This window comes from Protopterus annectens, chromosome 12.part0, assembly GCF_019279795.1.
Source record: "Protopterus annectens isolate FY-2018-M chromosome 12.part0, PAN1.0, whole genome shotgun sequence".
NCBI classification, from domain to species: domain Eukaryota; kingdom Metazoa; phylum Chordata; order Ceratodontiformes; family Protopteridae; genus Protopterus; species Protopterus annectens.
Window position 1 is genome coordinate 149,171,137 of NC_056746.1, and position 16,683 is coordinate 149,187,819.

At 41.2% G+C, this 16,683-nt stretch overlaps 1 protein-coding gene across 2 annotated transcripts in view; it reads left to right on the forward strand.

Moving 5' to 3' along the window:
• PDXDC1 (pyridoxal dependent decarboxylase domain containing 1) overlaps positions 1 to 16,683 on the forward strand; it is a 674,140-nt gene that overhangs the window by 518,066 nt on the left and 139,391 nt on the right. For both annotated transcript variants that reach the window (XM_044089172.1, XM_044089173.1), the window contains one exon: positions 4,322 to 4,440. In XM_044089172.1, the coding sequence (XP_043945107.1) occupies positions 4,322 to 4,440 (119 nt within the window). The remainder of the gene's footprint in view (positions 1 to 4,321; positions 4,441 to 16,683) is intronic.

A 16,683-nucleotide genomic window follows, 5' to 3' on the forward strand; every position in this document is an offset into this window, starting at 1 on the left:
CAACACCAACATCCTACAACAGAGTCTAACACAAACAAATGACTGGTGTCAAAGCCACAGATTAAAACTCAACACCGCAAAAAATGCATTATAGTGCCCTTTGGCAAATCATCCACCCAAGCTAATTATTCCATTGAGAAAACACCCCTAAGAGTTGACCCAATAGTTAGGAATATGGGAACATATGTAAACAGTAATCTGGTCTTTGACCAGCACATATTCAAGACATTAAGAAAATCATTCTATGTTGCCCAACCCATAAGCAAAGGTATGGCATCCAAGTCCAAAGAAGTTATAGCACCACTCTACTCAGCCCTTCTGATACCCATCATTGAGTACAATGTCCCCTTTGGCATGTACCTAACCAGACACTTGCAACATTTGGAATGCTCGCAAAGGTTCTTCACCTGGAGAATCCAGGGTAGGAATACCCTGTTCTACAGAGATTAGATTAAGGTCCTGTCTCTGTACTCAGTCTTCTACAGGTTACTGACAAGCGGTCTATGCCTGGTACACAAGGCGTGCTCAGATCTACCTCTGATGGTTTTCTTGCAGATCTACAAAACAGGCAGCACCAGAAACACTAGATCCAAGGACCTGAACTTTGCCTGCAGCATAAATAGAACATGCTGGCGAGACCAATATGTGTCTCAAATGATACTGCGCTGTAGAATAAGCTCACCATCTATGTGAAGCAGAGTTTATCCCTGACCATATTCAAGTGAAATCTTGATCATTGAATGGGAAATCACAAATTCATCTCAGGTCTGACCCCCATGTCTCTGATGAACAAAGGTTGAAAGTAAGTAAGTTAATTCCCAACTAACATACTCCCCACACAAATAACCCTTAGCTACTTCCTTGCTAACGTACCCCACCATATAGGTGTCCAAGTAACTCTGGGACAAAACTGGGTTGGATTGCACATCTAGGCTTGTAAAGAAACTGTTGGTCATTAGCCTAATATAAACCTATGATCCTGCGAACCAGTATTTTCTCACCTCTGAATGATTGATTGATTGATTGATATAGTTATCATACAATATTTTATATGTATTATTAATTATATCTTTTTTAGCATCAGCGTCTTTTCTACCCTCAACTAAAAACTCTGCCAGAGCTGGTCTTTCACTTAACACTGCCTTATCCCTTTCTCTTTGCTTATACTCTATCAACCCTGGTAGGGAAAGTAGTCTCTAACCTGCAGTCCAAACTTTCACTTGGCCTCATCCAACTCCATTACCTTTCCCCTCCCTAGTTGTTTGCTCCCAGTACAGTGGTTTCCTTGCTAACTTCCTCCCCTCTTATCTAATATTTATACCCCCTACGTAAAGTTGTGCTTATTAGTAAAATCTCCTTTCTCCATTCCCACATTGGCTTATATCTTAGAATATTGTTTAGGAGACTTTTAGATGGTTTCACCTACTAATATAAAAGAATAAACAAGTGGTCCATCCTCAAGCACATTCCTTACAGTTTATTTCACCAACTGTTATGAAAAAATCTAAAAAGTCTCCTGAAGAAGGACAGTAAACAAATCTGTATGACAGGGGGTGACAAAAAAAAAAAAGAATCATGTGGATTTCATGTGGGTTCTGTGCAAGTTGTGTGTTGCTGGCCGTTAGTCCTTATTTTTGCAATGAAAAGTCATGTAAAATATATGGGACCTGGGAGACACTTTACGTACAACATGAAGAATGTGATGTATGGAGTTGCTTGTAGATGATAGCTTTTATGAAAGAAGAACGGGCAGAAAACTGCAACAAAGTGTGCAAGCTCGTGTTAATGCTATTAGACAAAAAAGACGATCAGAAGACATTCCACATTGTGTTCAGACTTTAGCAAGTTTGATTTTTATGCACTGGAGTAGGTGAAGCCACCAGAAAGAGGGGAAGCATTGAGTTTATACTTAACAGAAGAGCACTCTACTGGTAACTAGATTTGGCTACCAACATTACACCAGGGTTTAAACAACTCATTTCTACTAAACCTGATTTGAAAAAGATCTTTGTTGTGGGTTGTGACAATTGATTAGCCTTTTGCACTTTTTACTTTTTTTTTAATATTAAAATTTGATATTGTACCATCATTTTAAACTGAAATAGTTCCTTATATGTTTTTGTACATTAATATATTTTGTAATAGCTATGTTTATTGGACCACTGATGAGTGGGAAATGTACTGTGGTTTCAGGAGGGAGAGCATATGTCTAGAAGAGTTTGTCGTTTAAGTGTCAGATGTGGTTGTTTATTAATTTGATTACATCCAATACGATGTGTGGACAAAAGTCATTGTTGTTGTCATCTACCCTCTTTTGCCAATTTTTATTTAGAGTTGGGTTGTCACATCAATATTAGTTGTTGTTACCAAATCATCTAGGGCCAATGTTTGATCATATATATATATATATATATATATATATATATATATATATATATATATATATATATATATATATATATATATGGCTTCCCCATGTGTCCTTGATATGGAGTAACTTGAACACCACTCGTTTGCTTCCTGTTGTAGATCTCAGTGTGCTGTTTAGCAGAGTTTCTTCTTTCACCATTGTGTAACTGTGGAAGCGGTATATGTAAGTTTTGGGGTGTGGTGAGTGCTGGGGACAAAAAACACTTGTTTCAGGCTATCGTGTTACCTTGATTATAATGAACAGTTTCCATGGACTAACAATCAAGGTAGTGCAACCCGAGCAATTTGGTTTCACTCTTCCTTAGTAGGAGGTGCGTGGTTATTTATGCATATGTATATCTCTCAAAAGCCTTCAACACTGTCTCATATCCTCTGCTACTGAATAAACTCTCTGATCTCAGCTTCTCTACTACAACAATAGCATGGTTCTGCAGCTGTCTCACTGACAGACCGCAATCAGTAAGATGGCACTCCTCACTATCGTCTCCCCTTCCAGTGAAAATGGGTGTTTCCCAAGGATCCATCCTTGGACCACTACTTTTCGATATCTTCACCAACTCAGTCTACTCCTCTTGTACACAATCCTCATTAGTCCAATATGCAGACGACTCCACAGTTATCACCATTGCTAACTCACCCTCTGAACTTCTAACAGCTACCCAGTCTTCTTTCAACTCTGTTGAAACTTGGCCCACCAATAATAAGCTCATCCTTAATCCAAAAAAAAAAAAAAAAACTCTTACTCCTTCGTAAAACTGTTACTCATATCAAATCTACTTTTCAAATAAAATCACTAAATCACACTCTCATAGTTGCTGACTCTAGTACTAAACTCCTTGGTGTAACCATTGATGATCAGCTAATATTCGACCTCCATATAAATAACTGTATTAGGAAAACCCATCAAAAGCTAGGACTTCTCTACAGAAATAAAAACTTCCTAACCCCTGAATCTAGAACCACAATCATCCATGCTTATCTTTTGCCGTGCCTAACATATTGCTCCCAAATACTCACAAATCTTAGCTCCACCTTACTTAGCAAACTTGAATCAACCTGTCACAAAATAGCCAGATTTGCTGCACAACAAACCTGCAAATCTCACCTCCGTATCTCCCTCAAACATCTAAACTGGCTCGGACTACCACACCTCCTACTCCTCTCTCAGCTTCATTATTTATTCACCATCCTACTGTCCAGCACTAGGCACCATAATCTCCCACTATGTCCCATCCACCCAAGACTTTTTACAAATCTACAAGCCCCAGTCCAAAGTAGGAGCCATTGCATACAGCTACTACCCCCCCTATTGCTTGGAACCAACTCCCACAAGAAGTTAGATCACTTTCACATCCTAAAGTATTCAAACTAGCCACTAAAGAGTACTTAAAAAGACACTGGATTTGTACCTGTTCTCAGCCTCCTTGAATATACCTTCACTAAGTACACCTAACTTCCTCTGTCTTACCATCATTTCTTATCCTCTATACCAAAACATTTACAACTTAAACTAGTCTACTTCATTTTTTTTTACCTAAAACTATCTCCTTTCCTTCTGCTGCACTATTCTTCATAACATTTTTATAGATAATTGTAACTGTATACAACTGTTTTACAAGTTTTATTATGAATGATTATAATGTTAACTGTGTTTGTAATGATTATATTTTTTGTAACTATGTTTTGGAGCTTTTCTCCCAGGGCCTCTGCTGAAAAAGGGCTTTTGCTCAGTCAGACAATCCCGGTTAACAAATGTAAAATAAAAATAAATTATATAAAAAAATATATACACACACACACACACACACACACACACACACACACACACACGGGGAGGGGGGATAGATTTGACTATAACTTACATTGTACTGAACTGTCTAATGCTTTACAGGTATGAACTGTTTGGTGAGGAGCACGACCCAAACAAAAGGCAAGCAGAAGTGGAAAAGATCAGTTTTGGACTACTGAAGAAGTTGAAAGAACTTGATTCTGATCTCTTATTCTCCAGTGGTAATTATATGACTTTCTGAAATGATCAAGAAAGTATATTTTGAACTATTAATTAAAATGTTAACGTATGTTTTTTTTTGTACCAGCTCATTTAAGAAATTAGGAGACATTTGGTAAGTAATATCCTTACCAGGCCAAAAAAGTAATACAGTGTAGAAATGATGCATAGTGTTTGCTAGATGGACTTGTTTTACCTATCTTCACAGGGTTTGAGAGTTGGTGTTACAACTATTCTGTGGTCTCAGTACAATAAGCTTGGTACTCCAAGACATCAGTTCCCTGTAATTACTCTCTATGAGGGCAACAGAAGGGGTCAAAAAATGCAGAATTTCTGAGGCAGTGAGTGAAAAAAATAAAGTGAGAAACATAACTTGATTTACATATATTTTGTGTAATATACTTATAATGTATTTATCATAATTGCTGCGGTAGCGTTGTCGCCTCACAGTAAGATGCTGTCCGGTTCGATTCTCAGCTAGAGCGTGTTCTGCGTGGAGACATGTGTGAATGGGCGTACCTTCGTGCGTCAGGCCTGGCAAGCCGGTACGTAAAAATCAACTGCCAATCATTAGCGGACCAGAGTTCCGCTGTGCGACCCCTAACTGGGAAAAGCCGAAAGACACAAACAGCCTCTCAAAGAACGGCTCCATGGGATTGATAGAAAATGCCCTGAATTTAACCTGTATTACTGCAGAGCAAGAAGCTAACTGGGTGTTGGTGTAGCTGACAAGGAGAGCTGGTGTGTCTGATGCCAGTTTCACCATCCTGAAAGGAGGGATATTGCCCATTTTACTGCCTGTCTGATACTCATTGGAGACCCTGTGGTGAAGTAAGATAGTGCAAGGACTGAGACTTGTGCTTTGGCCTGACAAGCATTGTGTAATGGTGTAGATAGATTCTGACAAGTGAATGGTAGTGTGTATACTTCAATATACTAGTACTGCAGGCCTCATTTTGGCAGAACAGGGGGAGGGGGACAGAAAGCTTTCTGATCCTGTTTCATCTGTCTGTTTTATCTGACAATTAGGAATGGAGACACTTGTTGGATCCAGTCAGGTCATTTGCCAGTGTTGTCAGACTCAAACCCCTGAACTTTGCCCTCCAGTAATGCTCTGTATCATTCCTAGCCTCTCATTTGTTGTCATCAGAAATGGTTAATCCAACCATCAGCTACTTTTTGATATTCTTCTGTCCTTAAGTAGAGTTCTCTACAGCTTTTTTTTCCTTCATTTGTAATTTTTCCAGTTCATTTTTACCTTGATTCCTCCCGACTCTCAAGTGAGGTTCCTAACGTCTTTTCTCCATGCTGTTAAAGGAAAACTCTGCCCTGTTCTACAATTTAACTCAATTCTTAGGTTTCTCTTTTCCCTACATTATAGTTCCAGTGTTGTGTAGGTACCAGAAACCTGCTTGTGGTTTTTCAGGCTTTCATTTCCTTGCTTTTTTTTTAAGCTTAACTTCCCATATACTTTACATAGGAATTCTTCTCAACCTGCATGACATACCAAGGACACAGATCAGTGTGTAGTTTACCCTGTCAGGTACTGCTGTCACTCTTAGATGGGCACTTAATCCTGCTAATGTCAGGAACACATCAGCTGCTATAAAAAAAAGACAGAAAGCTGTTCAACTGTTTTCTACTGTTTTTATTGCAAAGAGGAGGAAAACTTAACACTGACCTTTCATAACAAAATAAAGCAATTTGATCAGTCAGAGGTTTAAAGGCAGTTGTCACCTCTTCTGACAAATTTACATAAGCAGCAACACAGTATTGAAATGCTAAGCTTTAAATGTTGGTTATTTATAATAGTTTGTATGTTAAGATAACTTAAATGTAGTATCAAAGATTTCTGAGACATTTGCAGCTTTCAAGATCCCCCCGCCCTGCCCGACACCCCCCCCACCCACAGATGTTCTGACTAACTTCACAGTATTAATCGAATGAAAGCGCTAAACCACATTCCAGTCTTGTGTGGTCATTCGAGTTTTTGAGCACTTTTTTGGTTAAACAGCAGTAGATCTAACAGATTTTTCCAAGGACTAAGATCAGCCGCCTCCAAGATGGAATTCCACACCTCAGACACAGACTTGGAAGACTGAGAGGGTTCCCCACAATCCCCTCTGGAAAACACTTCACTGGCAAAATCCTTGAATTAATCAGACAAAGGAGATCCTGGCCCATAGAGCCACCTTCCTAAGACAAGGAAGTGGTCTTTGAGGTGTACAGTTCTGTTCCCTCTACCTCATGGGTGGTCCCTCCTGCATGTGTTCTTATGGATTTGGTCACTAGGAGAGAATGGCAGGAATCTGACACTATGAAAGCCATACCACACAAGCCTGCTAAAATATTGTGCCCACCTAAGGATATGCAGTTGTGGTCAAAATGGTCTATGATGAATTCCAGGATCGTTGCAGCAGCCACTAAGAAGAAGCTCAGGGAGAAGTCTTCAGTCGTCCATCCTCCTAACTGAAAATGTAAGATGATTTATGCCTCTGGCACCTTTGTTCTGGCAGCATTAAACTACCTAATGCATATGAATCACTTCCAAAGAGACCTAGCTCATCGGGCTATGAATAGTTTGGGAAAGTTTCCTCAAGATTCTCGGAAACAATTCAAGATGACCCTGAGGATGATGATAAATATCACATACCTCTCCCGGCATTTACTCCACAATGTTGCCAGTGGAGCAGTTAGAGCAGCAGGTACTGGACTCACCATACGTTGATATGCCCAGCTTCACTTTGTGGATTTTGTGGACATTTTCAAAGTGTTTTTCACCATCACTGCTTTGAATGGCATCTCTTTGTTCAGCTCAGCTGTGAAAGAGAAGTTGTCAAAGTGTGAACAGAAGGGCAAGGCATTGTCTGCCATGAGAGTTAGATTTGAGAGTCCTAAGTAACCTTTCAACAGAAATCAGAAGGACTCCAAATCCCTGTGGTTTAGAAAACCCCAATGTCAAGCCTATGATTCTACCCCAGAAAGGGCTAGCCATGGCAGAGGCAGTAATAACACTGACCGAGAGCTTGAGTTGGTCCGTGGAATCAGAGTTTTTGTGGTCACTTCTCCGTAAAGCAGAATTAGTAGCTCCAAAGGCTTGCCTTGACTGTTCACCTCTGGAGGCAGCCTGGAGATGCATTTCTCTTCATGCAGCTGTATGACTGACCATCTTGCAAGACAAATGGATAAGTGAGATAATATCTAGAGGCTATACCATTCCCTTTCCTCCAAAATGTTACCACTTCCAAATGTCCCACTGCATGAGCATGAAATGGACAAAAAGAAAACTGCTATTTTTGTTTAAAAGCGCCATCAAGGAGGATTGCCAGTGGGAAAGATTTTTGCTGTTCTCTATTCAGTTGGCTTGAAGCCTGTTATGAGGCTGATACTGAATAGCTTCTATGGGGTATTTTCAGGCTGACTAGTAGGCAGCCTGGTATGTTATGCATTAGTACGTTAATTCATCCATTATACCCAGTGTAGCCTCACAATCTAATCTGAATCAACCCATTCATCTGCCATTGCTTTTTCCAAAACATTTGAACAGAGGAAAATATTTGCCACACACACTAGATGTACATAGAAACAAGTCGCTTAGTAATAATTCTCATTTCATTTATTTTGCCCCTGAATAAGTTGGAGAAAAAATGTTTCTAAACAAATCTTATCAGAATGGTACTCTGACTGTATAACCTTCACCTGTGCAAGTAAAAAATAGACTCTTCAGCCAAACAGAAAGCTCATGCCACCAGTTCAATGGCTACCTTTCCAGTGGAGGAATTTGTGCTGCAGCAACACAGTCTACTTTACATACCTTTGCTAAACGTTGCAATCTAGATTTAATTCACAAGTCCAGAGCTTCATATGGGCGTCTGTCCTGAAGAGTTCCTGTCATGATGCCACCCGGGAAAGAAGGCAGCTTGAGATTCTGTCCTAACAGTCAGATTGGACAGAAGTATGAAATAAAATAGAAAAGTGATCTACTTACTATAACACTGGATCCTTTTCATCTTGCTCCATCAAATATGAGATCCCTACTCCATTCCCCCATCCAGTTATCTCATTTTTCAGAGAGAGTGCCTATAGGTTTAAGGTCACATGACCTACTTCCCTTGTTCTGGTTGCACCCAGTTAAATATATGTTTACAGTACACCCTGCTGGCTTTTTATGGTGAAATCATAACATTTTCTCCGTAAAAAGGAACATGGAGACCTTGTATTGTCATCCTGTTAAACTAGGCTTAGTACTGTCATTTTTCATGCCTGAAATCATCTGAATTCAATGCTTAATAAATCCTAAAACGTGGACATCTATACAGTGTGGACTTGGACTTTTTCAAACCACTACAGAATAACCAGAGACTGATTCCTTTCTCACTTCTTCAGCCTAGTACAAGTTTGAGTGGCATCAATATCCATCTTGCACTCCAGAAGAAGAATCTGTCATTCAACTGGCATACAAAATTGACTTAGAGTTGCTACACTTGGTAATAAGGCTCACTTTCAGACATAAAATTTAAAACACTTTGCACAAGAACCAAACTAGGGTCAAACATCAACAAACCAGAGGGTAATTCTAGTTCAGCGCTTTCATTCTTTATTCAAATTTTAATGTTTGGAATTTTATTTCCAGTTTTTCTTGGTCACTTTCAGACTCCTCTGGTTTTGCAGTCATTGACAAGCTGCCCATGTTTGTGGAATCTCTTTTACATCAAGCAGTAAAGAATATATTTAGAAGTGCATCCGTTCTGAATTTCTTTTGGCCAGACATCTCTTTGATTCTATAGAGACTCCTGGCCATGCAGCATTTGCTGGTGCCCCACATTTAAGAGTTTGCAATTCACCAGAGTGGTCCATTTTTCTAAGCCTGCTGAAAATTTTAGCAATAAAGCACTTTATACTTGGCCTAAAATGGAGCAAAGAAGCAGGCCAGTGTTCATGTTCTGGACAGTCTCAAGCCAGATCCTTCTCCTCATCAACATTTCTAACTACAGAAGCTAACTCGAGTAAGAGCTTTATAGTAGGAGATGTATTTGCCTTATTTGTAGTCACACAGCACACAATTATTACTGACTTATGTGTATAAGGGATATGGTACTTAAACTCTGGTCACTCCATGAAGTTGTTGAGAAAGGTTTCCTGAAGTCTCCCACTTCGTAACAAGGAGTTTGCTGGAGCTACTAGAACAGGCATACATTCTTATGTCCAAAAGAGTGATAAAACCCATTTCATATCCTTTTAAAATGGACAGAGATGAACTTTGTTTTATGTGGATTAGGAGTCTGTTCCACAGCAGTGGTATCCTTCCTTTGTGAAATACACCTGACTCTCCAAACCATTCTGGTGATGTTGCAGAAGAGGTTGAGATCTGTAGACTGAGTATTTGTTATGTCATGTGACTTACTGATGTGCAGGAAATCCATTAGTAATGGGTCAGAGGATGGCCTTGTATGTCAAACACAAGTCCCCTCTTAGCAGTTCGGAAGATACAGAGTATAGTGACAGGGATTTGAGTCGGTCCTTATAGGACATGCTATTTAGGCTTTGTATCCTTTTAGTAAGGTATCTCTGTGGGCATTCCAATTGCTGCATGTATCTGGACTCTGAACAGATACATGCCAAAGGGGGTATTGTATGCAATGACTGGCCTAATGAGGACTGAGTAAAGGGGGACGATGTCATCCCTAGATCTACATGCAGTCCATTTGTTTATAATATGTGCAGTATAAAAGGACCTTCTTACAACAGTAGATACATGTTGGTCAAAAGTTAAGTCACTGTCCACATCAGTTCCCAAATCATGAATAAGTGGGTCATCTCTTAGGGCTGTATTGTCAATGTAGTGGTTCCCTGGGGAAGATGACTTCTCAAAGGATACAGTAATGCATTTTTTGACATTTAGTTTCAGTCCATGATTTTTGCATCAGTTATTTAATTGAGACAAACCGTCTTGCAGGATGGCCAAGTCATTTGGGGATTTAATGACTGCTCCTAGCTTGCAGTCTACTGCAAACTTAGTCAGCCAGTGCACTTTGGTCTTGGATTTTACTTCAGAAAAGCAGATGCTAGACAGGAGAGGTTCCAGCACAGAACCCCATGTTGGGACTCCATTAGTGACTGATCTCTGTGTGGAGGTAAATTCCCCTATTTTGATTAACTGACTCCTATCTGTGAGCCAGTTAGCAATCCAACAGGTGGCACAGGGGTTTATACCCAGTTTATTTAGCTTTTCTAGTATGCCTAAGTGGGGGATTGTGACAAAAGCTTTGGCTAGGTCAAGGTGCATGGTGTGCACCATTTTTCCTTCATCCATTGCTTTGGTGACCTTTTCAAAAAAAAAAATCCTCTAGGTTGAGTAAGCATGACCTGCCCTTGCCAAATAAACTGAGATAGGTCCAGTGTTTGGAGGTTCCCTGTGTCCTGATTGATTAATTCCATGATAAGTCTTTCATAGGTTCATAGGTGTGTACTTGGCTAATGGCCCTGGAGCCTATGTAAGCCTAGCCCAAGACAATTCCCTGCCATCATGACGCCCAAAGTTAGTTCCCAATGCCCCTGTCAAGCAAGGCCACTGAAGTGATCCCAGAGGTGATCTTCCTGTTGCCTATCCACTCAAGATTCCTCATAAAGAGGGTCAATGAAGTGCTCTGCTTGACGTAAATGGGAAGTTTGTTCCAGATTATGTGAAGTCTCTGGGTTAGGAAACTGTCCCTCCAGCGTGTTCTGTTTATTTCCATGACTTTGCATATGAAACTGGTCAGACTTATGGGTTTTTAAATGCCTAGATCTGTGGAAGGTCTTCACTTATGCAGGGGAATGACTGTAGCTTTTCTTCATTTGCTTTGTACAAAACCTGTATGGAGGCTGAGATTAAACAGTGTTGTTAGAGATGTGGCTAAATCTTGCTTCTTGCTATTTAAGACGCATCCATTAATTAAAAAAAAATTAAAGGTACCATACAAAAAATGTTGTTGTTATAAAAATACACACGTATATAAATATATTCAATGTCATAATGCCAAAGAATGTATGAACTTGTTAAAAACAATAACTTCTATGTTTTCATAAAATAGCTCTATTATTTAATAAAGGCAACAGAGAGATGTTCCTTTTTGTATGGTACCTTTAATTTTTTAAATTGTACATTAATTAGTAATTTTTGTATGGTACCTTTAATTTTTTTAAATTGTACATTAATTAGTTTTTGTATGATACTTTTAATTTTTTAAATTGTATATTAATTAGTCAATTAATTATGCTATATAGAAGTGTGCTGGTGGTTAATTGAGTGATTCCAAAGAAGTCCTAGTGTGTAGGGATGAAAGCAATCAAGCTGTTGTATTATTTTTAAAAAAGCTGTGTTTTAAAAAAAACTTTTAAGCTCTGCATCCACAGCTGACTGCAGCTTTTCATTTAGACAGTTTGGTGGTTGTGTATCGCTGTGTTCCACACTTTGTGTTTTATAAGTATCTTCACCTTACATCTTTGTCCTTTTCGGATGCACCTTGCTGGTATATGTTTGGTATCTGTTTGGGGTGTAAGTGTTTGTTTCAGGAGAGAGGTCCATGTTGTGTATATCTGTTGCTGTGAGACTTTTCCCTAAACAGTGTGTGGTGTTTGCATTCCTACTACTACTTTTGAAAGCTTGCTGTGTTTTGGAAATAATGGCACCCAACGTGGCATTTGTTGTTTGTAGCACACTGTGTGGACATATGCAATACAGCCAACTTATCATTTATGGCACCACTACACAGTGTCTTGTTGTGAGTTTATTACCCTGTGCCTCCCAGGTGTGTTCTACCCTCACTTTCTCTTTGCCATTTGATTTTGTGTCCTGTTCTCCCATTTTGCATCCTACACCTCATTTAGTTCATTGGTACTACATTTCAGCAGGTTGCGTAGCCCCTTTGAATTCCTGTCCACCTTCTCCAGAGGAAACAGAGTACTGCACAGTCCACTACATCTTCAGCCTCTGCGGTTACAGGTCTTCCTTGTCCACTGTTCTGCATATGTCTGTCTGTACAAGCACATGCTGATGTTCTTTGTGTTTCACTGTTGCAGCCATCATATTTGGGTTATCTGTGTGCAGGTAGCCTTCAGTCGGCCTGAATACCAGAGTCTTGGGATTTCTGCATCGGATGCTGTCGCTTCTTCCATGACGTCAGGGTATAAAACATGCAGTTGACGCCATTACATCAGTCTTACTTGCCGTGCGGTGCCCGAAGCAGAAGCAGTTCGCAAGTGCCAGTCGGCCGCCTCCTGAAATTTTCATTTTTCGAGTTTCAGACCTGAAGTCTTCTAAAAGATAAGTACCCCATTGGGGATCCTTATTTCTTGCTCTAACCAATATCAGAAAAAATTAATAATTGTCATGCCTGTGGAAAGCAAATATCTCACAGAGATTTTCATTCTTACTTCGTCACCTGTTTAGGCCCAGACCATGACATCCCTCACTGTCGGTTTTGTGCCTTGTTCAACGTCCGAACTATTCATCGTCAGCTATTTTTTGTTGCTAAATTCTTTCACTATCTATCTCCGTATTCCGAAATGGCTTTGATAAGCCATCGGACTACCGATCTTCTGAAAAAACGTAAGGATAAAGACTGAGACACACCACATAGGTCCAAAACTGCCGACGACGCTACCGTTAAGCTAGTCGCCAGTCCTCCAGTACTTAGTGAGGTGCTTTAGCAGCCCCTGATACCCACTTCTGCAAGTTTGCAGGCCTCTACTGAGACCCATTCAGAGTCTGGTATGCCACGAGATGCTTCTTCGACTATGGAACCTGCAGATGTCTCTACCTTGGATAGATCTGGAGCCGCTGTGCAGGCACCAGCTTCTGAGGGTGTATTCAGGTCTTCCAATATTCATATTAAACCAACGACTTCATTTCAAACCAAAAATACTGAATTTCTCAGGCCTAGAGTTCACACTACACCTAGGAAACTGATGACCAAAGTGCATTCTCAGCCCCACATGCCACAAAAACAAATGCTGGGAATGGCTGAAGACCTTATTACTTTAATTAGGGGGAAGTCAGCCTTCCCCTTCAAAAAAGACCAAGAACTGATTTTCCTTCTGATTCTTCAGATCAGGAGTCTGATAACTCTGACCCTTCTGATTACCAGGACATACCCTTATCTACCTATGAGGATTCCCTCTGCTTCCCCATCACAAGATTTTTCTTTTGGTGAAACCCTGCATACCCTTAGAGAGCATTTCTGGTGGGAGAGCCAGGACTACTCTCAGTCTAAAAAGAGACTCGGAGAATTTTTAAACTTGCCTCAACACAGGCCTCTAGCTATCCCTCCTGTTCTGGAATTTGTAGATGATGTCTTCTTGGAATTAAATGTTACCCCTGATACTTTCTCTCCAGCTTTCAGGAAATCTGACAGGTGCTATAGAGTACCTGACTCCTCTTTAAGAATCCTGCTGCGGATCAAGAGACCATTTCCCAGGGACCTAAAGGCATTAAGGCTACAACGGCCAAAAATCCTACCCCTTCGGACAGGGATTCTAGGGCTTTAGACAGATGGGATAAAAAGGTATACGCCTCTGCTACTCTTGCCATCAGGGCTTTAAATTGCTAGTTTCATATGTTAAAGTATCAGCAACATATTATGAACTAATTAAACAGAAAATTATGTTGATTCCTGATTGTGCAGAACATAAAGATTTACAAGAGTTAATGCATTCTGCTAACCGAGTTGGTAAACATACTTTGCAATGTGGTTTTGATGTCTTAGAAGCATCTTGCAGGGCTGCTGTCAGTGGGTCTGTTCTTAGAAGGCATGCTTGGCTTAAGGAACAAACCTTGCCAGACCATGTCAAAGCAAAATTACTGGATGCACCATTAAACCAAGTGTGTCTATTTGGCAATAAAGCAGAAGTCGTCCTCAAAAGGATGGAGGAAAAAGCTAAATCTATGCAAACTGTTAAAGATTTCTTACAGGTACAGCCACCTAGATTCAGTAGGCATTGGCCTTCTAAAAACTGGTCTTTTCCAATCCCTCCCAGACCTTCTCAGTCCAAACCCAGGGGCAGTAGGCTACCAAGACTACAGTCTCAGGGTATGCACAGATCTAAGCAATGGAGTGCTCAACACCTCCAAAACAGGGAGTAGTAAACCACCATCCTATGGTAAAACCTCACAATGACTTATCCTTAACTCTTCCAAGCCTTGCACAAGTACTTGCACCTTTAGGATGGAAACTTGATGTGTATGCCAAAAACTGGGAGTACATTACCCAGGACAGATGGGTCTAAAACTTTGTTTCCCAGGGATACAGATTCCACTTCCACTCACTCCCAACCCCAAGCAGATGACCAGATCTCCCCCAAAAACACTGGGAAGAGGCACAAAAGCAAGTACTTTCTCTTTTCATTATCAAGGCTATTCAACCTGTCCCAGCAGAACAAAGACAATAAGCCTTTTATTCCAGACTGTTTCTGGTACCCAGAAAAGAAAACTCTTGGCATCCTGTCCTGGATCTGTCTGTTCTCAACACCTTTCTGGTGGTTCCAAAATTCAAAATGCTTACTCTCCCAACAGCTGCTTCCTATGCTAGCCAAGGACTCCTGGCTAGCAACCCTAGACTTAAAAAAAGCTTATCTGCACATCCCCATAAGGGAGTCTTGCAGGAAATACCTATGATGTCCTTCAAGGATGCATCTGCAGTCATAACATATGGGTTGTCCTGCCTCAGGCAGCCCTTCGGTCGGCCGGATTCCAAAGTCTGGGTCCGGCGTCGGCTGATGTCGCCTCTTCCCCGACGTCAGAGCGGCTGGGGTATAAAAGCGTCAGCCGACGCCATTTTCCTCAGTCTTTCTTGCCGCACGGTGCCCGAAGCAGAAGCTGTTCGCAAGTGCCGGTCGGTCAGATCCAGAGATTTCAGCTACCGAAAACTTCGAAAAAAGCTAAGTACCCCGTTGAGGACTCTTTCTTGCCTCAGCCGATGTCAGACAAAGTAAATAATTGTTTAACTTGTGGGAAACAAATACCTCATAAGGATTTCCATTCTTATTGCCTTCCTTGCTTAGGCCCAGACCACGACGTATCAGCTTGTTTAGCCTGTGCCTCCTTCAACCGACGGACTCTTAGACGTCGGTCGGAGTTTGCAGAGGAGTTTTTTGGAACCGATTTTGCTTACAAAATGCCGTTGGAGACTCCGACTACGCATATGGTAAAAAAACGCAAGGAAAAGGACTGACACTCGCGGCCCGCGGTTTCGGCTGAAACCACGGTTAGGCCTACCCGCGAGTGTCTCGGTTTTGGCCGAAACCAAGTCCACGGCTATTCCTACTACCGAAACCATACCTCGGACCACCGAGGCCAGAGAGGCCCCGGCCGAGTCGGCTTCAGAACTCCCTACCGAAGCTAGTGCTCAAGAATTGTCCGACACCATACCTTTGGACATTTCTACTCCTGCACGTGGGGCAGCTAGGCCCCCAGCTTTTATGTCTATTAAGGCCTTCTCTAGGGCAAAGGCTGCCAAACTTTCTAAAACTTTGCCTACCAAATCAACTTCACAGAGGCCTTCCTCCAGTTCTCAGATCCTCAGTCTTGCTGAGGACCTCTTTTCCTTAATTAGGGAAATCCAACCTCACCCAGACAGGGCCTCCCAACCTCCTCCAGACAAAAGGCCCAGGACTGATCCCTCTGAACCTCTCTTCTCAGATTACTCCTCGGATGGATCTGATTTGTCAGACCATCAGGAAGGGGCCTACTCGCCTTATGAGGATTCAGATGCAGAAGATTCTATTCCTTCGGCCTCCCCACCAGAAGAATTTTCCTTTGGGGAGACTTTACACTCCATGAGGGAGCACTTTCAATGGCAGGGTCAGGATTTCTCTGATTCTAGAAAAAGATTAAGGACCTTTTTACATTTGCCCCAGCATAGGCCCTTAGCCATACCTCCTGTTCTAACTGTTATTGATGATGTGTACAATGATGTCAGTACTGCACCTGATTCTCTTCCCCCGGCCCCTGCCAAACCTAACAGATATTACAGGGTCCCGGATTCTCATTTCCACCTGTACAAAGCCCATGCTGCAGACCCAGAAACTATTTCTCAGGGCCCTAAAGGGGTTGCAGCTGCTACTGCTAAGAATCCCCTACCCTCTGAAAGAGAGTCTAGAGCATTAGAGAGATGGGGAAAAAAGGTATATACATCTTCTACTCTTTCTGCCAGGGCATTAAACTGTCAATTCCATATGATCCAGTACCAAGAATTTTTGTTAGATCA